This window comes from Cyanistes caeruleus, chromosome 20 (genome assembly GCF_971803275.1).
Source record: "Cyanistes caeruleus chromosome 20, bCyaCae1.hap1.1, whole genome shotgun sequence".
In the NCBI taxonomy this organism is placed as follows: Eukaryota; Metazoa; Chordata; class Aves; order Passeriformes; family Paridae; genus Cyanistes; species Cyanistes caeruleus.
The window spans coordinates 4,162,186-4,184,339 of record NC_141720.1 but is presented as its reverse complement, the minus strand read 5'-3'; the positions used below and the strand labels follow the sequence as shown (position 1 = coordinate 4,184,339).

At 50.6% G+C, this 22,154-nt stretch overlaps 1 protein-coding gene across 1 annotated transcript in view; it reads left to right on the top strand.

Annotated features, from left to right (window-relative positions):
* The window catches only part of MEGF9 (multiple EGF like domains 9), a 48,054-nt gene that overhangs the window by 16,967 nt on the left and 8,933 nt on the right, over positions 1-22,154 (top strand). Inside the window, exons 2-4 of the mRNA XM_086858734.1 lie at positions 5,640-5,832; positions 17,996-18,135; positions 21,430-21,573. Coding sequence (XP_086714860.1) covers positions 5,640-5,832; positions 17,996-18,135; positions 21,430-21,573 — 477 coding nt within the window. The remainder of the gene's footprint in view (positions 1-5,639; positions 5,833-17,995; positions 18,136-21,429; positions 21,574-22,154) is intronic.

The window sequence follows — 22,154 nt, the reverse complement described above, 5'->3', positions numbered from 1 at the left end:
AGTGCCCAGAATGTGGTGCACTCAGTAATAAAGTGAATGCAAAATAACAGAAGACACTCCTATATGTATATAAATTTTTTGGGGGGTGGGCAGAGATACTCTTCCTACCACTTTGGCTTTGCATTGTAGCTTCAAGTGAGAGTAAATTGCAGGTCTGGGCACTTCAATGCACCTTTGTGACTCAAGAGTTGACTCTTTTTTTGTGCTGAGTTCTGTCTGGATGGGAATGAGTCCTGGGACTTGGCAGAAGTCCTCTCTTTTGGAAGCTACAGTGCATCAGCTCCTCTCTGACCTGTTCTTGCAGGAGCTCTTAGCCCATGGCAGATGTTCCCCAGCTCCCTGAGAGAGAGCTCAGCTGGGCTGTGCCCTCTCAGATCTGCTGCAGCCGTGGGGGAAGGTTGGAGGCCAAAGCATCCTTGCACTGGGATAACAACTCCTGCACTCAGAGCATCAGTGGAGTTGCACCCAAGTGAGGAGTGATGGAGCTGAACCCAAATCCAGTCCAGGGCTAGAGTGGACCAGGTGGTGCAGTGGACCAGTAGACTGAGATGGTGCATCACAAATGTAGAAGAGATGGGCTGGAGCTCAGGAAATTGTTTTACAAGGGCTGGGGAGGATGGGACCTTCCCTTTTAACAGCTGGCTCATGCCTTATCTCATCATCCCATGCTGGAACAGCATTGTCCTGACCCTCATCCCATTGCTGGGGCAGGTTTGGCACATCAGTGGATTGTACTGAAGGGATGAATTGTCTTCTCAGGGGGAAGGGAAAGACTGAGCAGTGGTACAGCACAGCTGTGCCTTTGGCTGTAATGAGGAAAAATTACCAGTGAAATAGCACTGTCTAACTCTTCAAGGGGGATTTGTGTGTTTGGGGGAAGAACTGGAGCTGCCACCATCCCTGAGCAGTGCAAACAAGGAGAAAACAGAGCTGCCAGGCTGGCTCAGAACAAAGCTTCACCCACCCAAGAAAGGTCAGAAGAAGATGCCAAGAGGACACAGGGTATGATCCTGACTTTTCTGGATGGAGTTTCAGGGCCTTTCCCATCAGGATGCTTCTTCCAGATCCCTGTATTTAACAGCCACCAGTGGACCTGTCCTCTCTGAGCTTTTCCAGTCCTGCTTTGAAGCCATAGGTATTTCTGGCAGCCAGAACATCCCCTGACAATGAGTTCCACAATTTAATTACAAGGAGAAAGGAAATGACCTTGGATAGATATTTAAACCTCCTGCCTGATCCCTTTATTCCTGTCTTGTCAGGAGTGGTGCCTGGAGAGGGATTGAGAAAGGGAAATGGGAGAGAAGGTAGGGCTTGAATTTGGGAATGAAATCTGGGGAAGAGGGAAAACTGCTTAATTAATCTGAAAACAAAGCCTTTCCAGGGATAGGATACTGTTGTGTGTGGTGGTTTAAATCCAGTGGGATATCTGGGGAGTATTTGGGAAGTGAGGTTCTTACTGGGCTGTGTTGGCTTCAGCACTGCAGGTGCCACAGTGGGGCTGCACCTCCCCAAAAACCCAACAGTACCTCCAGGTTAGAATTTCATTTTTCCCCCCCCCTTATCTAGTCCAGAGAAAATGTCTGTCTCCTTGGGGATGCTTTTGCAGCAGGACAATAAATAGCATCTGTGGGGCTCTACAGCTTGCTCTTACAGCTGCATGTTTTTATAACCAAAAATGTGCATCTTGGGTTTTCCAGACTGGCTCCCAGGGATTAGGTGAGTTCATTCAGGATTTGCATTGGTTCAGGATGTCCCCAGTTAACGTGGTTTCACAGAGACCTTCGTGCTTTTCACAGTGTTGGCTTCTTTACCCTTTGTAAATATTTCACCTGTTTTCTAAATTATTCATTCATTAAGTGGCTTAGAAAGGAGGAGGAATCACGCTTATAATATGTGTGAAGACTTAAAACACTGCAAAGCTGAAAGGATGTGAAAAAAATAATTTGAGGAAGGGTTTTTACATCAAAACAAGCACTGTTTAAGTACTAGGAGGGGATGGGAGATGAAGGGAATCTTGATGGATCTGGCACAAGCTGGAATGTTGCTGGGATTTGCAGAGTTGGGGTTTGCATTGGAATGGGATTTGGAGGCTGAGATCTGTATTAGGGATGGATGGGGGAGCTGGCACAGAGGTTGCCACACTGAGGTTGAGGTGGCCACAGTGAGGGGTCACAGGGCACCCTCACGCCTGGAGGTTCTCAGTTGTGTCAAAGCTATTTATAGCTGTGGTGTGGATTCAATACAGTATAAAACATCTATTCTCCAGTTTATTGGTAACCTATGGCTTTTGCATACTAAAAATGAATCAATTTTAGGCTGGGGCTAACTGAAATTGGATATTAAATCTGTCTCCACACAGCAGTGTGCCCCTTGCTTCCCAAATGAGGAACCTTTCCTTCCAATTCACCTTCCTCTAAGCAAGAACCAGTAAAGTGTTGTTCCTGAATAGAGAGGTGTTTGGGTTTTTTTTTGTTTGAAGGGTAACATAGCAGTGACACACAGTTTTATGGTGCCTTGATTCTTGGACCTCAAAACATCATTAGGCTGTTAATTAATTAAAGCCTGTCAGTCCTTTCAGGAGCAAAGGTAGTGAGCTTTATCTGTGATAACCACGTGCTTTGAGCTGTTGTGTAGTGTTTTGTGGGGAGGGAAGGGGAACTGTGATGGTTTAGCAATGGGGAATAGGCAGAGACAAGCAGGGCTGGGAGGACCTGGGAAGCAGGGGAACACCCTGAGATGGGGAAACTGAGGCAGAGCAAGGGTGAGTCAGGATAGCAAACTGAGAAGAATCAGAGCTTGGACCAGTGCCTCATCCCTGAGCAGTCTTTGCCCTTGGCTCCCTTGCTGGTGGTGTTATCCAGCCTCAGCACAGTGCTCTGGCTGTGACTGTGCAGTCTGGAGTGGGACAGTCCTGGGGCTCAGCCATCCTGTTCCTTCCTTTGCCTTCACAAAAGCTCTCAGTGAGGTATTTTTGAAGGTTATCTTCAAAAGCAAGACATCAGCTTGAGAAAACTGAAAAAAGGCTTGTAAAACCTGGGCTCTGGCCAGAAGCCAGGACCATGTTTCCCAGTTTTCTTCTGTAGTGCTCATCCTCTTTGCCGTGTTCCTGGACTCCAGGGCAGATGTTTGTTATCGCGTTCCTGTTCTGAGGGCTGTTCACGCCTTCTGCCACCTGGCTGCTGTGGGGACAGCAAAGTGCCCTTCAAATTGGGTCTCGGGTGTTCATAGCCTGCTACAGCCCCGTGTCAGCCCTTGGCCTCGATGCCATGGAGTTCAGATTTCAGTGCTGCTGTCTGAGTCTCCTCCACTGCCCAACCCACACAGCTCCGGGGCGTTTTGGGGCTGCATCCATGTGTGAGCTGGGCTGAATGCATTTGGGGAGGGTAGGGACCCTGTGGGATGCTGTTCCCCTACCTGGGACCACCATTCCTCCCTGAAGATCTCTGGGGTACTTGGGGGAGGTGGGGTCTTCAAGGAATCATCCTTTTTGGGAGATACCTTCTGGATCTGTTGTGTTGTGCCTTATCACTCCTTGGGGTGATTTTGCAGCAGGCAGGCTCAGCTCCTGTCCCCATCTATAGCAGAACCAGGCTCCGCCAGCCTCACAAGCAAAAAGTGCTTTTGCCGGTGTTATTTTGGATTATTACAGCATTTCTCACTCCTGGGGAACCGACATTGCAGTGGTGTCTATGTTGCTGTTGGATTTGGCAACGAAGGCAGAGCCTGACCTGAATTGGGGCAATTTTGATGGGCTGGAGTGTTGGATGGAAAGCAGTGGGTGCTACAAAGTCAGATTTGAGCCCAAAGTGCTGCCATCCTGCTGGAGCATAAGTGAAGGGGCAGAGCTCCATCGTGTGACAGGGACCATCCTCAAGCACTGCCCCACTCCTGCCCTCTTCATCCAGCCTCAGGTGGTGGCTCTGGCTTTCATCTCCTGGAGCACAAGGGTGGTCTCCACATGGAGCAGCTCATCCCCCTGTGTGGGACCTGCCCTGTCAGTGCCTCCCATGCTGTTAGAACAGACACAATGCTCGTTTGCTTTCCTTAATCGAGTCTGGCTGGTCTAATGGCACCACATGTTGAGTTCTGAAAGGGAAATTTGTTTTGATGCGTGTTTAACAAACTCCAAAGTGCATTTGCTCAGCAAGTTTTTGTGGTTTCTGTTCTGGTGGTGGGGAGAAGCCCAAGTGCCCAAATCAATATGGTTCTGCTTGGATAATTGAGCTGGGAATTTAGTTCGTTATGTGAAGTGGCTGCTGAAGTGGATAATTGTGATCTTGAGGTGTTTGTCCTATTTGATAGTTTGGATTGAAGAAAATTTAGGTGCAATTTCACAGGTGTATAGGGACAACATGGCTTCTGTGGGGATCCTATGGTGGAGTAATAAAGCTAAATAACTCACATTTCTTAGTGTGTTAGAAGAACATGTATGACAAGGGAAAGAAGTGTAAGTCAAGTTTTCTTGGGATGGGGACCTGGCCTCTCCTCTCTCCCTGAAGTGCCCTGAATACTGTCTCTTCTCAGGCAATAACAAACACCAGCAGTTGTGTAAAACCCCTGATGCTTTATGCACTGTATCTGCAAATAATCCTTGTTTATAATTCAGTCTTGGCAGAAGAAGACTTTAAATTATTAAGGCACTAAATATTTTGCAGTGAAAGAACAGAGATAAAGCTCTTGGCAGAAACAAATTGCCAGAGAGAAGTTGTTCTCTTCAGTGCGTTTGGGGCTTGAAAGTATTAGCAGAAATAACGTGCAGGGAGATTGGGAATTCATCACTTGATCAAAAGATTTGCTTCTCTCTTAAAAAAGCAGCTGTTCAGTGCAAGCTTTCCAGCACCCCTGGAAATACAGAGTCCCCAGAGACCATGATTGTGTCCCCAGAGCCTTCCCCTCTCACCACAGGACTGAGGATGGTCGGTTTTAGGTGGTGGAGGTCTCTGTCCTGCCTCCAGCTCTACCACAGCTTTTAAAGTGATTTTCATGCACTTGGTGCTCCTCTGAGGGGGTATTTTCAGGGAATTCTGTATCCCTTTTTCAGGAGTGGGAGATGCTGCTGCCAGTGTCAGTGTATGTTCTGTGGTAAATCAAGGGTGTTCCAGTGGTGTGGAATGGAGGCTCTTAGAATTAATGGTTTTGCAACCTGTTGCTGAATTTATCCTAATATTACACAGTTATTGCTTGTCAGCTCCTGGAGTCAGACAACCATAAGGGTGGATAGGTGTGTGTATATACATCAAGACATTGTATACAGCATTGTATTAGGTAGTTATACCCATAATCCTGTATCTCTTCTTTGGAGACATTTCGAGCATGAGCTGTGGTGTTTCAAACCCCAGGGTGCTCCCAATGTGTTCTTTCCCCATCATCTCAGCATTTTAAAACAAAAATCATTCTTACAGTGGTGATGGGGGTATGCAAAGGGAGTGCTGAGGCCCTGGCTGAGGTTGCCCAGAGAAGCTGTGGCTGCCGCATCCCTGGAAGAGTCCAAGGCCAGGTTGGATGGGGTTTGGATCAACCTGGAAGCCGTCCCAGCCCATGGCAGGGAGTTTGGAATGAGATGGGCTTTAAGGCCCCTTCCAGCCCGAACCATTCTGCAGTTCTGTGATTCCATGCCTCTGTTTCCCTTTCCCTTGCAGGTGACCTGTGCAACTGCAGCTCGGTGGGCAGCGCCGGATGCAACCGCACGACGGGGCAGTGCCGCTGCCTGGCCGGCTACGCGGGGCCGCGCTGCCACAGCTGTGCCCGTGGCTTCTTCCCCGAGCAGGGTGGCCAGCAGTGCCAGCCCTGCAGCTGCAGCCCTGCTGGAGCCACCAGTGACCAGTGTGACCAGTGAGTAGCGGGTTCTGCGCGCAGGGCGTCGCGGTTTGGTGTGCTTCGGGTTTTGGGCAAGAGCGGGTCTTGTCGTCTGTGCTGCTGTTTAAAAGGGGAAAAAAAAATAAGCAGGAGGGAAGCTGGTCTTATAAAAATTAATGGAGATTATTCTTCCTTTTTCAAGAGCTGAATTATAAAAATATCCATGGCTGTGGCAAAAGCCCTGGCAGCCCCCAAGGGAGTTGACTTGTGTTTCGGAGTCACATGGAAGCAGAACCTCTCCTAATGCCTTGTGCATCTGTTAGTCCCTCTTGGGCAGGGCTGCCTTCACGCCTGAGCTGGGAGGGGAGCAGAGGCTGGGGTGGAGCACAGGAGCTTTGGAGAGGTTTATTTTCCAAAGGGAAAGGTTTCATGCCAGAGGCAGGCAAAGCTTTGTGCTCTGCCCTTGCTGAGCATTGGGGTGGAAGCGGCGGCCTGACAACGGGGTCGGCTCCTGCCTTGCCTGGTGTTTGCAGTCACCAGAGCTGATGCTTGGAGCTCTTGTATAATGAATGTGTTCCTCTTCATTTCACCTCACCCACCCTCACATCTTGCCTTGTAAAAGCTGGCACGCAATTATTTTCCAAGCAGTGATCCGTCAGCCATTAGAGATGTGTGGCTGGGCTGAGGAGATCTCTGTTCCTGCCCCATCAGACCGAGCAGCAGCCTGACCCACCGGCTCTCCAACCTGTGCTCACAGGACAGCAAGTTTGGAAGGTTCTCCCTGGAGGAGACCTCAACAACCACCCTGCAGCAACTTCCAGCCTTCCCAGGCTCCTGCTGCCTTATTGTCTTCTAGGGCTGGGTCTGGGCTCAGCGTGTGTTGAACACCTGCAGTTCTCTGCCAGGGCAGGGGCTGAGTCAGAGTCCAAGGGCTCTGCAGGGACATGCTGCCTGTAATTATTTTATACATAGCTTTTCCCAAGCGCCCAAGCCCTCTGTTGATGTCCTTCCTTTTTGTTTCAGTGCTGCATTTTTGTGCTTGCATAACTCTGACAATTCAGAACTTGAAAGTAACGCTCTGGTTGAGGAGAGTGACCTTCTTACTAAAAGAGGTGATTCTTGGGGGTGGAAAGTATGAAGTTTTTCTACCTTTTTTTTTTTTTTTTTTCCATTTGGTGGCAGTTTTAGGTATGGGAAGATGTGCCTGGAAGCATCAGCGTTTGCCACAGACTTGAGAGTGTGATTTTGGTCAGATCTACTGGAAAGGCAGTTTGGGCAGAAAGGTAGATGGGGAAAATCTTGTCTTTGAGAACTTGGAGAGGAGGGAAAGTGCTGCTGGAGCAACTGGGTTAACTGGAAGGGAGCATTCTTACCCCAGCTCTGAGTTACCGGGCAGTGGGTGAAGCATGGACATGTCAGGTGTCTCCCCATGTCTTGCTGCATGGGGTGAGCCAAGGAACGCCCTTGGGAGCGTCAGGGGAGATGCTCTGAGTTGTGAAGGAGAATGAGGTGGAGTTGGAGCCATCTGCATGGAGCCAAAACCAGCAGGGACCTCCCCAGGCTCTCCTCAGCACCATTTCAAGCCTTGAGGGACATGAGAGAAGCTCATTCTCAGCCATTTAGAAGAGACAGCACAGGGCAAGACATGGAGGGAGATTTGGGGAGGGGGGATGTTGCTAACAGAGATCACTCTGTTTCCCTTCCCGCCTCAGAGGGGTTTGCTGCAGACAGAGATGACCTCTGGCTGTTTAAAAAGAGGAAAATTAGGTCAGTTGTCTGTGTTACAGGGCTGGGGGCATCAGAAGGGCTGAGAGATGGGCAGCCTGGTGCTGTGATGTGTGTGGGAAGATGGAGTGGGACACAAAGGCCAGCAGGGCAGGCACTCCCCTTGTTCCTGTTGTTGAAGTGGGCACAGGGCTGGGCACAGCTCCTGCCTGCCTGCAGCTGGGCTGGCTGGGGACAGGCACCAGGGCTGTGCTGCACCCCTGCAGTGGGACCTGTCCTGCTGGGTGGGAGAGCCTCTCGTGCATTGCAGGGAAGTATGTGCCAGGAATGGGATTTTTGGCTCTCCTGCAGGAGCCCTGGGTGGCTGCTGAGGAGTCCCTGGAGGAGCAGTACATGTCCCTGGGGCAGTCTGTGCTCGGGATGAGGCACGCAGGCATTGCCCAACACCAGCAACCAGCTACTGTTTTGTTGGCATGGAAAATCCTGTAAGTTGTGCTATTTATTTATTTAATAAAGCACCAGCCCAGCTCGACTTGCACAAGTGAATTCCTGTGTGAGGCTTCAGAGGAAAGCCATGGCTGTTCCAGTGGGGCTCTGGGCAAAACAGCAGCAGAGATTTTGGACTCTGACCCTTTTGAAGGGTGGCTGATTGGAGGGGCAGAGTGCCCGAAGGCCGAGCCCTCAGGGTGCACAAAGATGCCTCTTAGCTTTCAGTCAGCTCGTCCATGCTTTTGTAAAAGTGCTTTTTAAAGCACCACCATATGATGATTATTAGTATTATTTCTCAGCTCGCTCTCGGGCTGGCCAGATGGCAACCCAAGTCCCCTGTTTGTTAACTAGACCTCAAATGCAGACCATCAAACAAAAATTAAAAAAATCCCTTTCCTGAGGCGCAGAGTTGATTTTGGGAGTGAACATTGACCTGACATGCTGTCGCTATGAATGGGCTCCATGGCTGCTAATCAAAGGTCTGTTTTGGTGGTGGTTTAAATTTGATTATCTAGGAAGATCCACACAGATCCCCCTGTGGGATGGCAGAGGATTTCTGTGCTCTGGTGTGGGTGGGGTTTTTTTTGTTAGATGAAAAGCTGTGTGTGGCTCAAGCTGGAGCTTGCTGTGGGGCTGGATGGAGTCTTGGGCTGCTCAGAGAGGGCTGACACATCTTGGAGAGGGGGAATGAATTGTCCCTGCTGCGGTTAACGCCTAGAAACCTCAGAAAAAAAACACATTTCTTTGGGTTGGATGCTGTGCAGATGCTTGCTAAAGATAGCTGTGGCCTGGAAGTGTTCACAGTCCATAGAGGAAGGGTGGAGAAAGAAGCTGAAGTTTCAAGGGCCATGGTCAAGGTCAGAGTGGTGGAGAATGAGGACAGTGACTCATGTGGGTGCACGGGCTGAGCTGGAAGGGCTGTGTTCCTGCTGCAGAGCTCTGGGGACAGTGGCAAGTGGGGAGGTGCCTGGCAGTGGCCTCAGCCCATGGTGATGTAGCCCCAGCCAAGAGCTGGCCCCACCAGCTGCATCTCTCACCATCTTTTGGGCCCCTGGAGTTGAAGGCTCTGCTGTTGTCCTCTGAGGAAGCCAGACCCTCCCAGCCTGGTGGAGGAGTGAAGGTGATGATATAGAAGAAGGTCACCATGCCCAGGCTGGCCAGCCCTGTACGAGTCTTTCTCCTCTTTTCCTTCATGTGAGCAGAGTCCTGTGCCTGAGCTCTCATCTCTTGCTCCCTAAGGCTAGGAGCCAAGGCAGAGGCAGCAGGAGTGGGCTGGGGTCGGTGGTCTCCAGTCCCAGTAGCTAGGGCAGTACTGGGAGCTCTGGGGCTCCTCAGGGTGTTCGTGGCCCTCTGTACCTGGCACAGCCTTGCCCAAAGTGCCAGCCACGTCCCCAGCTGGGTGATGGCAGCATGAGCCAGCAGGGCAGGCCTGGGGTGAGCAGGGTGAGGAGGTTTGCTTTGAGGAAGCCTTGAGCTGTGCAGCCATCACATCCCCATGCCCTGGTGTGGGGAGCTGTGCGGGCACAGCTCTGTAAACACCCACTGAGAATTCTCTGTGTCAACTTGTCTGTCCTCTGGCTGAGGGGTTTGAAGGAGCAGGACTGCAGGCAGCACGAGGCCAGCCTGGCTGAGGCAGCATCCCCCTCCTGGGGAGCAGGAGATGGCAGATGACTCTGCAGTTTTTGGTTTGTTTATTTTACCTTGCTGCCTATCCCCATGTGGGACTGCAGACACTGGCCCAGGGCAGCCCAGTGTGACCCAGCTCATCTGCAGGAGGGCTGACCTGGATTTACCTTCTGTGAGGTGTTTATCCCAACTTTTCCCAGCCCAGCACTGGGGTGTCTGTGGTTTTTCCTTTCCTGAAGCCGTGGGTGCAGCGTGTTTAGCCCACAAGCAGCTGTCCCTGTGTGGGTGCTCCTGTGGGTTTGGGATGTGAACGGGGGAGTGGAGCTGTGAAGCAGAGATGCTGCTATGAGATGCTGCTACTGGGTCCAGCCCTCAATTCCGTTTCCCTGGGAGGTTTTGTTGGTTAAACTTGTCCTGCTTCTAGGGAATAAAAGTGATACACCAGTACCTGTGCCAGCGAATATGAAGGGACCCACCAGGATCATCCAGTCCAACTCATGACCCTGCACAGACACCCCAACAATCTCACCCTGTGTCTGAGGGCACTGTCCAAACATTCTTGGAGCTCTGGGAGCCTTGGGGCTGTGCCCATTTCCAGCCTAAACCTCCCCTGTCACAACTTTACTACACAGTTTACCTAAACCCAGCTTAGCCATCTCAACTGGGTTTGGTTTTTCCAGTTCCCATAAAAAGCTCAAAACTAATCATACACCTATGCTGCCATGGTCCCTAGTGCAAACAGATGCCTGTTAAACTGGGGTCTGTGGATCAGTTTTAGGGTTCTGTGCCTCTGTGCCTGTGCCTCAGTTCCCCCACAGGTGGAAGGGCAGTGGGAAGCAGAAGCTCGAGCAGACAGCTTGGAGGTGATGTCTGGCCTCCTTTGGTTGCTGTAGGCTGAAACCCCATGCCCAGGTGTGCTGTGCTCTGCCTCTTTGCTGTCTCTGCAGCCTTCCCTTATTGCTGGCTGCAGAGACAGCCCTGTGATCCTAATTCCTGCAAGGCTTGTGCTGCAGGCTTGGCACAAGTCATGTGAGAGAGAACTCTGTCGCTCATTTCCAGTGGGAGAAAAGGGGGGAAAAACGATAATGCACACATATAAATGCCCAAGTGTTAATTCAGAGACGCTTTGCCCCCTCAAGGGGACCTCAGGCTTTGTGTTCCTATTAAAAGGAGTGAAGGCAGAGTGTCCCTGGAGCTCTGTACATGGCTGTCCTCTGGAGCAGGGATGCTGCGAGGCCAGGCAGGGAGGGCAGTGGCTGTCCCTGTGTGCTGCCTTTGTGGTGGGATTCTGTGTGGAGAGGCTGATCTTGTGACCCCAGCTCGTGGGGATTTGCAGGAGCCTGGCTGCTGAGGGTAAGGTCAGCAGCACTGGACAAAGAGCTTTGTTGGGGCCTTTGAATGAGGGCTGGGGGTTCTGTGGGAGCTTGGGAAGCTGGGCAGGGAGAGCCACACACTGGGATTGTGGAGCTGGTGGGATGTGGGAAGATGCCAAGAGACTGTGGGGAGCAGCCTGGTGTGGCACAGTCTGGACACACCTGGAACCTCATGTGAGGCAGGATTTGGTGGGGTTTTTTTTAGTGGTCAGGAAATGCAGGTCCACTGAAATTCAAGGTTTTTGTGGAGCTTCACCAGCCTGCAGGGCTTCTGGCCATCCCAGACCCTGGAGGTTATTTGGGGGAAGTGATGGGCTTCTTGTTTTGCATGGATAAAATCTTCATTTTCTGTCTGCAGACTGTCATCACACTTCTGAAATGTCTCTCTTTTGCGTGGGATCTGTCTCTCCATTCTGCTGTATTTTAGCAGTCCAGTAAATCACATCAGGCACTGCTCCCCTTTGGAGATGTGACCTTGGGAACTGAAATCCTCAAGGACTTATGCTTTAAAAACCCCCCAAAACCAGACAAACCCCCTTTTTCTCTTTAAAAGGACTGCTCTCCCTTTTATAGATTGGATGAGCACAACCGGTGGCTCATTATCTCCCAGTAATGCCTTGTCAGCATCACTCTGCAGAGAACAGACCTTGTTTTGTAGCGGAAATTATTACATGTGGACGTCAGAAAAGCAGAAGAATACTCTGTTAAAGCCTATTTTTCTGCATGCTTTAATTATCTAAATCTCTCCCCTATTCCAGCCTCTCGCATCCTTTACATCTGATGAGCTCTCCTCTCTTCCCACACAAGAAGGTGGAGGTACCTGAACCCATTTTTATTCAGTTGCAGACAGGAATGGGAAATGAATGAGTGACTGGACACAGCAGCAGGGAAAAGTGGATTGTTATCATCTCCCCTACAGTAATTATGGCTTCTCAGAAATCCTGTTATTTTGTGGATTTTCCAGCAGGCTTTGCCGTTCCTGTGTTGTCTGTTGCAAACTTGGCTGCTCTGGCAAGTACTGACTGCCCTCAAAAGGAAATATGGGCTCAAACTGTTCAAGGTTTTGTGGCTAAATTCTGGCTGGGGTGTGCTTCAGGCACTGCTTGTACCCTGAGTCTTCTTGTGCTGTCTGAGCAGAGGCACCAGCAGAGGTCTGGGGATGGAGGGACCACTTTGGGCAAAGCAGGTGTGTTCAGTGGAGACCAGCCCCATCTCCCTGGCATCCCCACTGATGTGTCCTTCCCTGCACTCAGGCTCCCTGGCCTGCATGTGATCCCCAGAGGTTTCACTGGGAAACCAGGACCTGCCAGCTGAGGTTGAGTGAGGCTTTTGCTCATGGAACTGTGCAGGGCCCCTCCATCCTCCCTCTGCAGGGTCAGTGTGGGCTTTCCATTGCCTCCCTCCTCTGCCTTCACGGGCAGCTGGAGGGGACAGCACAGGCTGGAGGTTCCTGGCTTTCCACAGCCCTGCTGGAGATTCCCGGCTCTCCCTGGCGGGGGAGCTGGGGCCGCGGAGGCGGCGGTGGCCAGACAAGGTGGCCCTTTGACATTTACAGAGTGGCCTTTCAGAGCTGTGAAGTGTCCCTGCTCCGTCGAGGGCTGCCCTACAAAACAGCTGCCGTGGCCCAGCATGGAGTGAGGAATGTGGCACACAATGGGCCAGTGTTGGCCCCCATAAAGCTCTGCTTCTTGTGCCCTCCACAAAGGGGCTCAGAGCGGGCAGGGCTTGGCCCTGGCCCCACTGACTCCTACAGAGCCGCCAGCAGCTTTGGGTTGAGCTGAGGGAGTGGGGAGGAGAAACCCAACGTGGGGCTTTTTCCTGCCCTCCCCTTCCCCATGTGCTGATATTCCAATAACTGACTGACTGAAAAGTCAGCACGTGGGCTGTGAGGGTTCTCGGTTTCCTCAGGATGAGAGGACCTGGCTTCAAGCTGCACCAGGGGAGGTTAGGTTGGACACCAGGAAGAATTTTTTCATGGAAAGTGTTGTGAAGTATTGGAAGAGGCTTCCCAGGGAGGTGGTGGAGTCCCCATCCCTGAAGGTGTTCAGCAAACTGGACATGGCATTCAGTGCTCTGGTGGTGATCAGTCAAAGGTTGGACTCAGCAACCTTGGAGGCCTTTTCCACCTAAATGATTCTGTGATTCTGAGTGTTAACAGCATTGCTTTCCCACCAAAGTGTCTCGGAGCATTTAGCTTTCAAATGTGAACTTTTCCACGTTGCCCAGGAAGGTGTAAGAGAGATTTATCCCCTGGCTGCTGTCAGATATCACAGAAAATCAGCACTAAAGGATCCCTGCTTCCTGGAGGAACGCACCATTTTTGGAGACATCTCTTCTGAATCCTCCTAATCTTGTGCAGAATCCTTTTGTCTTATCCCATCAAAGTGTGACAAAGCCTTTTCATGGGGTTTGTTTTAGAGGTGCTCATAGTTCAAGGAGATTTCCCTCCCTGGCAGGAGCGCTGTCACTGCTGTTAATTGTGTCTGTTCCAGGGACACTCCGGGCCCTGCTGGCATGACTGAGGGGCATTGCTGTCACTGCAGGTTCCCAGGGGAACAGGGCACAGGTAAAGCTGGAGATGCCATCAGGAGATGTGCAGGAAGGGCTGGTGTAGCCCTCAGTTTCCTCTTTCTTAGGGCAGTGTGTCCCTCCCCAGCTCTGCTCCAGGGGGATGCTGAGCTGGGCAGGGTGTGGGGTGTGCTCTGTGCTTCAAGGTGAACACAGTAAATGGATTTGGCAAGACTCTTGTTGTAGGTTTTGCTTGGCTCATCTGCAGGGCATGCCCTGATTTGAGACCCATGGAAGTTCCCTCCTTCTCTGATTCTGCCCCAAAATCTTACCAATCTCTATGTTTTGAAGATAAAGGCACAAGAGCTTGGTGCTGTGCTGGTTTGGCTGGGTCTGACATGACCAGGGAGTCACTGGGCTCAGTCTGGGACATCCAGGTTTTCTGGTGTCTGGGAATATATTCAAAATTAATTTCTCTCCTCCTTGGGGGAAAAAAAAAAAAAAAAAAAAAAGAGAAGGAAGAAAAGGAATGATTGGAGCTTGCTGGGGGTTTTCTGTTAGACCATTAACTGTGCACAGCTTGACTCCCAACAGCCCCTAAGGCCATGGTCCTTCATCCTCCCATCCATCTTGTGCCTGTCATGTCCCTGCTAAAATCAAGATGTTTCTGTGGAGGAGGAGTGGAGACCCCTTGCAGATGTGGCTGCACATTGTGCTCTGTCTCAGATCACAGATACTTTAATGCTTTTTTCCCCTTGTGATGAAGCCTTGAGCTTCTGTGCAGTCTGTGCTGAGCAGTGCAAAGTGAGGGCACTGCCCAAGCTCCCAAGCCCATCCCCTTTTCCTTCTCCAGCCACCAGACCTGGCAGAAAATCATCTGCAGGGTGCTCTGTGGCTCCAGGGGCTGTTCCTTGCTCCTGAGACACTTCTCAGTGGGGTCACAACTGCAGTCCTCCTCTTTGTCAGTATCCAGGGGAGGGCTGGGGTGTCTCTGGTGTGTCCCCTTGACTTCTGTACCTGTAAAGCTGCAGTCCTGTGTAAAATCCCACCTCAGGGAACACGTGGTTGCCACCAGTGGCACAAATCACTTGGCAAGTGATGGGATCCTGTGGCTCTTTCCCCTTGAGAGGAGTGGAAGGGAGCTGTGGGGACTGGGAGTGAAACCAGGCTGGCTTTTGCAAACATATTTTGGGGTGTAAGCTGTCCTCTGCCCCAGTATTTTGTTTTTATTTACACTGCCCTGCCCCATGTCTGTGGGAATGCTGCTTCCTGGGGTGGCTGTGTCCTAGTCCAGCCCCAGGCTGTCTCCTGAGGCAGAACACTGAGGGATGAGGCTGCTCAGGTGAACGAGCTCCTGCCTTGGGGGGATCCCAAACCTGGCATGTGTCCCTGGAGGGTCAGATCATTCCATGCTGAATCCAAGCCCTGGATGTGGCTGTGCCCTGACCAGCAATCACTGCCTGCTCCTTTTGCTGGTGCCTCGTGTGCTGGTGATGGTTTTAATCGGCAGGAAACATCTGTAAAGTTGATGGATGATGTGATGGTGATACACACCACCTACACGGTCTCCAGAGTGAGTGTATTCATAAAAATACGGGAGAAACCAATGCTGGCAGGAGATTTTGGTTACTGGAAGTCTGGTTTTATCCCAACATGTATTTGTATCAATTCTTTGTGAGAGCTGAACATTGGCTGGCTTCAGAGGGGTTAATCATCATCTGAAGTGGAGTTGAGTAATTGATGTTGCTGCATCAAAACGTTTCCCTCTTCCCATCCCCCTCATTCCCCCCACTTCCCCCCAAAAAGAAATTCTTGGCTGATACTCAAAATCCAGTTCAGTTCTCACTGTGCAAGTATTAAACTGTGGGTCTTTTCTTTCAAATTTCTGGATTTTTATGGGCACAATTGGTCTGTTAACAGGATGATTTTTTTTTTTTGTGGTTTCAAAGCATTTATATCATTGACCTTTGCTTTAAAAAGTGTCTGACAGACTTTGCTGGGCTGGAGCTATAAAAAGGAGTGTTGTAAGGGGGCTTTATTCTGTGGAAGCAATGACCACAGGCAAAGCTTTATATTTGCTGAGTGATTTAATTCTTGCACATGCAGGACTTGGCTCTGTGCCATGTGTAACATGTTGAGAAAAGGTCTGCTCAAGAGGCATTCAAACCAAACTTTCCAAACAGTCTTTTTCTTTTTTTTTTTTTTTTTTCCTTTTTTTTTAAGCTTGCTTTCCTGTTATTTCTACGCTAACGAGTAAAATCAAGGGACTGTGCCCCAAAATGCTGAATTGAGCTCTAGCAGGGTCATTGAGGAAATAAACCTCCTTGAAGAAATGAAATGTGAGTCTGCGTGGAAGCAGGGAGGAAGAGGAGGGTGTCATTGAGAAAAAGGCTGGATCAGGGACAGGAGGGAGTCAAACAGAGCTCTCTGAACTCCACGAGGAAGCCACGGAGGCTGAAGATGCTGCAGCTCAAATGCCTGGTCCTACAAAACCCTGCTCATACGGTGCATCCCCAAAAGATGTATTTTCAGGCTAAACATCAGATTTTCCTCCTCACAGCACATGCTTTTCCCTGCCCTCTTACGGGAATAGCAGTCAGGAGCAAATAATAAAAAGCTGCTTTTTGTTTGCGCTTATTTTAAACACTGTGACAACGTTTGGATTAATGTTGGGTCTTGTGAAAAGCCCTTTAAAAGTCAAACACACTGAGCTGCTTACCAGCCAAACATACTGAGCTGCTTACCAGTGTGCCTTTGAATTTTGCATCTGCCCACTGCATTTCCAGATAATGGCCTGGAGAGCAAGGAAACATCGTATTTCTTCCTTCTTCTTGTAATCAGGCCATTAAATATGCTCGAGATTTCAGATTCTGCAACTATTTAATTGTGTAGCCCCTTGGGCTGAGGCCCATATTTTGGTGAGTAGTTCCTCTTCCTTTGGCAAACAAACAAACAAACAACAGAAATACTCAAATATGCTGATTTCTAACAGAAGCAATGTCATGCCCAAAACATCACAATCTACTGCATTTTAGTTAAAAACAACACATCAACAGTGCATCAAACATCTATTAGTTTTAATCAGCAGATTTTTCTGGAGGCTTTTAGGAGCAAATTGTGCCTCGCTCACTCTTCCCAGGAGAGGGGGAACAACGAATGGGCTTTGTGCAGGCACAGAGAGCCCTGAAATGCTGACTTTAAAGGGTATTTCAAAGGTGTTTGAACAGGGTGGAGAGCTCAGGGAGTGATGCAGCATGTAAGGGGCTGTCTGTGGGTGGTATCACCTCCTCTGCAGATAAATCCATCACCTGGAGAGCACCAAATGCTGTTTATTTGGGATGCAGCAGGTAGGGCTGGGGGTTCCTGCAGGTCCCCCAGGGCTGCTGGGGATGTGCAGAGGCACTGGGTGCTCTCTGTGCCTTGGCTGTTCCCGCTGTGCAGGTGGGATCAGCCACTTCCAGCAGCGGCTCTGCCCTGGGCTGGATGGGAAGGAGCATTTATCCATTCCTGTGATTCCTCTGAGACTTGAGCTAAATGCTGCCAGTGTATAAAGTCTGTTATGAAAGCAAAGCATTGGAAGCCTCTGTGTGGAGAGAGTAGCGCGGAAAGCCAAAGGAATGAGGGTAACCTTTGCTTTTTATAGCTCCTGGTATTTGTTTGCTCATGGCAGCCACCAGCAATGCCCTCTGTGTTCACAGCGCAGTGCTCCACCCTCCCTGCAGTCACACTGTGCCCAAGTAAACAGCTCCTGTCTCAGTCAGCTGGAGTGGAAGCCTCTGCTGGGGCAGGGAGAACCCTCTCTTGTCTCTCCCTAGCTTCACTGGGTAGAATTCAGCTGGAGAGAGGGGGCTTGCCCAAGTGTCCGTGGAGATGTGAAAGGGACAAATGGGATCATGGAGGAGCAGAGGAGGGAGTGCAGGTGGCTGACACCTGCCCTGGCTGGAGCCAAGCAGGACACATGAGCTGCTGCCCCAGCTCCCAGGGGGACCAGGAGAGCAGGTGGTGAGCAGGGAATTGTCTGCTCACACAAAAATCTGGGAGGTGCTGCTCGGCACTGACGCACAGGGGAGGGGATGACCTGTGTGGGTGCTGTGGGATTGTTCAGGCACAGGGACCACGGGTGTGCCAGTGCCCTGCAGGACCCAGGGCTGCTGCAGGTGCTTGGTGGAGCAGGGGCTCCAGAGGGGCTGTGGGAGCGTCTGCTGGGGCTGATGCAAGGGGATGGCTCTGGGCCAGGGCTTTCTAGAATGAACAACGATTTCTGGTGCCCAGCTGGAAACTGCTGTCAGGGCAACTGGCTTGGCAGACATTCGTCCTTTCTTGAACTCCCCATCACATTTTGGAAATGGTTGCCCCTGGGTTTCATGTCCTGCTTCCAGCAGAAAGGAAGAAAGGGAGTCCAAAATCCTGCCTGCAGGTTTGTACCTTGGATGCCTCCCAGCACAGCCAGATCTCACTGTTTGTTTTTCCCCCTGCAGCTCTGGGAAGTGCCAGTGCAAAGTTGGTGTCACGGACCTGAAGTGTGACCGGTGCAGTGAGGGTTACTACAGGTTCAATGAGACCACGTGCGAGCCCTGCCAGTGCAACAACCACTCCCAAACCTGCGACAACTCCACAGGTGATGATGTCCTCTTGTGACCATGGGGCTGCAGACTTCACCTGCCCCCGGTTTTTCTGTTCTCATTCAGCACATTCTGTTCTTATCCCCTTCACCCACATCTTTTTGCCTCGCGCACCCAAAATCTTTACCTTAAAGCTGAAATGGACATGCAAGGTTGGGGTTGGTCTCTTTTGAAGGAAGGCAGTGAAGGCTGTGTGCCTTAGCCCAGGCTGCAGTGCAGAGCCCTAATTCATCAGAATCACCAGTATGAGAAACTGGGGCTCTATTGTTCTCTGCACTTACACAAACACACAACATGGGCTTTTAAAGACCTTTTGTTTAACTGCTGTTTACCTGGAAGCATACACTGTGCTGGCACTGACGTAAGGAGACTTGCTGCCACAGATGACAGGATTAGAGCTGGTAAAAACTGGCAGCATCTAATTAACATTGCCCACTTTTTATAAATTTGCCTTGTTCATTTCCCTTGATTATTTCTTTGACTGCAAATGTCGAGGCACCTGTGCTTGATCAGCTTATGGGAGGGCAGGGGGGAGCTGAATTGCTTTGCCATCCTGACTGTAAGGAGAAATCCTGGAGGAGCACAGTTATGGCACTGCCTGCACATCCCCCACTTCAGCCACAGCACTCACTTCAAATTCCAAATTATCCTCAAAACTTCCAGCCTGAAAGGCAGTTCTGTAATATTTGTCCAGGAGCTTTGAAAGGGGTAATAATTAAAAGTAATGTTGCAGAATTTGTTGGTAGAGAGGCAGAGCTCATGAAATCAGGTATTTCTGGGCAATTTGTGCCCCTGTGTTCCCTCATAGGCGGTGTTTGCAGCCCTGGTCCGTGGGCACTGGGTCTGTGCTCCCTGAGGGTGAATTCCTGCATTCCCTTGAGGATGAATTACTGCATTCACTCCTGTACTGAACTCTGTGTGCTTATGTCCTACCAGTATTGAAGGATACACGGCTGTCACTAAAGCTGTGCACACATCAGCTGTGTTACTGATTTGGAGCTGGGTGTGTGGGTTTTGTGAAGGAGGAGGATAATCTGCTCTTCCTTTTTTCCCCCTCAGTGTTCCTCCTGCTCTCGATTTATCAAAGAAAACCCAGCACAGACCTTGCTCCTGGGATGGGGCTGCCCTTTCTGTTGGGACTGCCCAGTGCTGCCCACAGCATTGCAATGACCTTGCTTAATGACCTATTGTTGATTTTACTTCTATTTTATTTTTCTTTTTTCTTTTTTTTTTTTAGTTTTCCTCCATCTGCTCTATTTGCTGCTGTGGCTGAGGGAACCAAACAAAACCAGAACAGAGAAAAAAGTTGATTAAAATTTAGATCGGACGCCTGCTCAAGGGACTGCACTCTGTGTGACCTCCCCAGCTTTACATCAATTCTATGTAGCCTTTGTCCAATTTTCAAAGTTTTTTTCCCATTAATTTTATACTTTGGGCTCCCTCTGCTGGCTCTGCAGCCGGCTCCTGCTTGGCATTGCTCTGTCCAGGAGGAATATTTAAAATTACTGGGCATAAATAACTAACTTGGGCAGCAGGAGCTCCCCAGCCGACAGCACTCCCTCTGCCACGACCCTTGTACTCTGTGGTGTGTCTGTGCACTGAGGTGGGCTGGTGCTTCCCAGCTGGGGTCCTGTGAGTTCTGATCCTTCCTGAGGGCATTATCAGCTTGAGAAGTGCTATTAATTATTAAGGCTCTCCACAGTGATACCTGCTTGCATGCCCATGCATGCTCTGGCTGAGCAACTTGCTGACTCAGGGACACACAGCCATTTTGCAGGGCTGCTGGAGATGGATGTGGGTGATTTCTGCTGATGGGAAAGACATTGGTCCTGAAATGACCAAGACAACACAGGTGTGATTCCAGAGTTATGCCCCTGTTAGTGCCTGGGGAGCACCATCCAAGGCAGCCTTGCTGTGACCAGGCAGATGAACTTCCCTGCCCAAAACATCCATCCCGCTGAAACAGTTGATCCAGGTTTGCAGCTGGAGAAACCAAGCGTAGCAGATAATTTTCCCCTCTAAACCTGACATCTCTCCCACAAAAACCACTGGCTCGTGCCTGGCAGGCTGCTGAGGGAAGAGCAAACAGTGTGTGGGAGGTGCTGCTGAGCAAGGGGTGCTGGCAGGGCCCTGCTGGCTGGGTGAATCAGCCGCTTCCCAGGTTTGCTTCCTGCCCTTGGCATCAGGGCTGGCTGCAAGGACACGCCAGGCTGGCTGGGGATGCTTGGCTGTGGAATCATCACTGTGGGAACTGAGGAGCAGCAGCCGTGTCAGGCTTGTGAGGGAGCCAAAATCTTCTGATATTAATAAGAAAATCTGCTGTGGTCTTTACGACAGTCAGCAGAAACCTCAATTGGGATTTTTTCCTGTGGTTGACGTTGATATGAGACTTTCCCGTGCCCCAGCCGGCTCAGTGGATCTGTCTGTGCTCTCACACTGCTCTGGGCCACCCTGGTTTATAGAAAAGGCTGTTGCCTTTACAGAGTCTGGTACATGGGATTTAATCAAATCTTCCCTCAGCTCCCTGCCACCTCACCTAGAGCCAGCTGAATTACAGCATGTTCCTGGTGATGGATGGGCTTTATATAGAGGCTGTGCTTTTGTAACTAAGGAGATTTTTCTTCTTGGTCACAGTAGTATCAAAATGCAATTTGGAGGCCATTAGGACACGGTGCCTGTGAAGACACGGCACGTCGAGTTTGTGATTCAGGGGCTTCCCCAGGAAGGGCAGGTGGCTCATGTGAGCCCCCACTTCTCCTCTGTTTCTCTGGGAAGGTCAGTGACTGCTGCTGCCTTGTCCTGGGGTGGAGGAGCTGGAGCCACACTGGTAGGATGGAGCTGCCTGCCCCCCAAGCAGGACAGGGGCATGTCCTCACCCCTGACCTCCAGCTCTGGTGTACAGGAAGAGGCTGCACACAAAAAACCAAAGGCATAAACCTGAGGGACCCCTCATGAGAGTTGAAGCAGCAGTGTTCCATCTCACTGGTACAAGTGCAAACTGAAACTGCTTTCCTTGAGGAGAATTTGAACACTGATAACTCGTGTTTACCTGCAGTGACCTTTGCTGTGGGGTCTCTCTGCTGGGGCCTCCTCCTTTTTCACATTGTGTACGTGTGGAGCGAGGGGATGAGCGTCAGAAGGTCATAAGAGGCCAGGATCATGTTTTGGCCAGAGGGCATCCAAAACCACCTGTGAGCTCTGATAATTGAGTGCGTTCCACGTGGATTCTTGCTCCAAATGTTCTGCTCCAGTTCCTGCTGCTGAATGTTTGCTTGTTCTCTGTTCTGCAGGCACCTGCCTGGACTGCCAGGAGAACACCGAGGGGAGGCACTGTGAGCTCTGCAAGGAGGGTTTCTATCGCAGCACTTACCCTGCCCACGGCTGCCAGCACTGCCCCTGCTCCATCGTGGCATCCACGGGCACCTGCCACATACGTGAGGCTTTTGTTTTGGTCTAGTTCCTCATAATGAAGGTTGCTGTCGTCAGTTAAATTACCTCTCAGAGTGTGTCAGCCCAGCAAGGTGTTTTATAGCTTCTGGAGCTCCTGGGAGCAGCACCTGCTGTGATGGGTCCCTGGTGCTTGTGTTGCCTCTTGTGAGAGCAGCTGTGCAGGGGAGGGATCAGAATCACGGAATGGTTTGGCTTGGAAGGGATCTTAAAGTCTAGTTCCAGCTCCCAGTGTGTTGCTGCAGTCTGCTCTGAAGAACCTGCACAGTTCTGCAGAGAAGCTGCTGAGCTTGTGGCAGCCAGGAGGGGGGCAGGGGGTGCTCAGCGTGCAGCCCTCCACACTTCTGAGTCTGCTTCTGAACATCTCCACGGGACTCCATGCAGAGATTCCCCAGTGTAACTGAGAGGACTCAGAGCTTTAATAGCCATATGTTGGACTGTTTTTTGATATTTCCCTAATGAATTTTGCAAGCAAGCTGCTTCTGGCCTTGTATAGGTCCAAAAGTTCTTTTGGATTGCAAGTATCCCCGATATAGTTCCAGCTGTTCTCTTAAATTGCCTGTTTGAG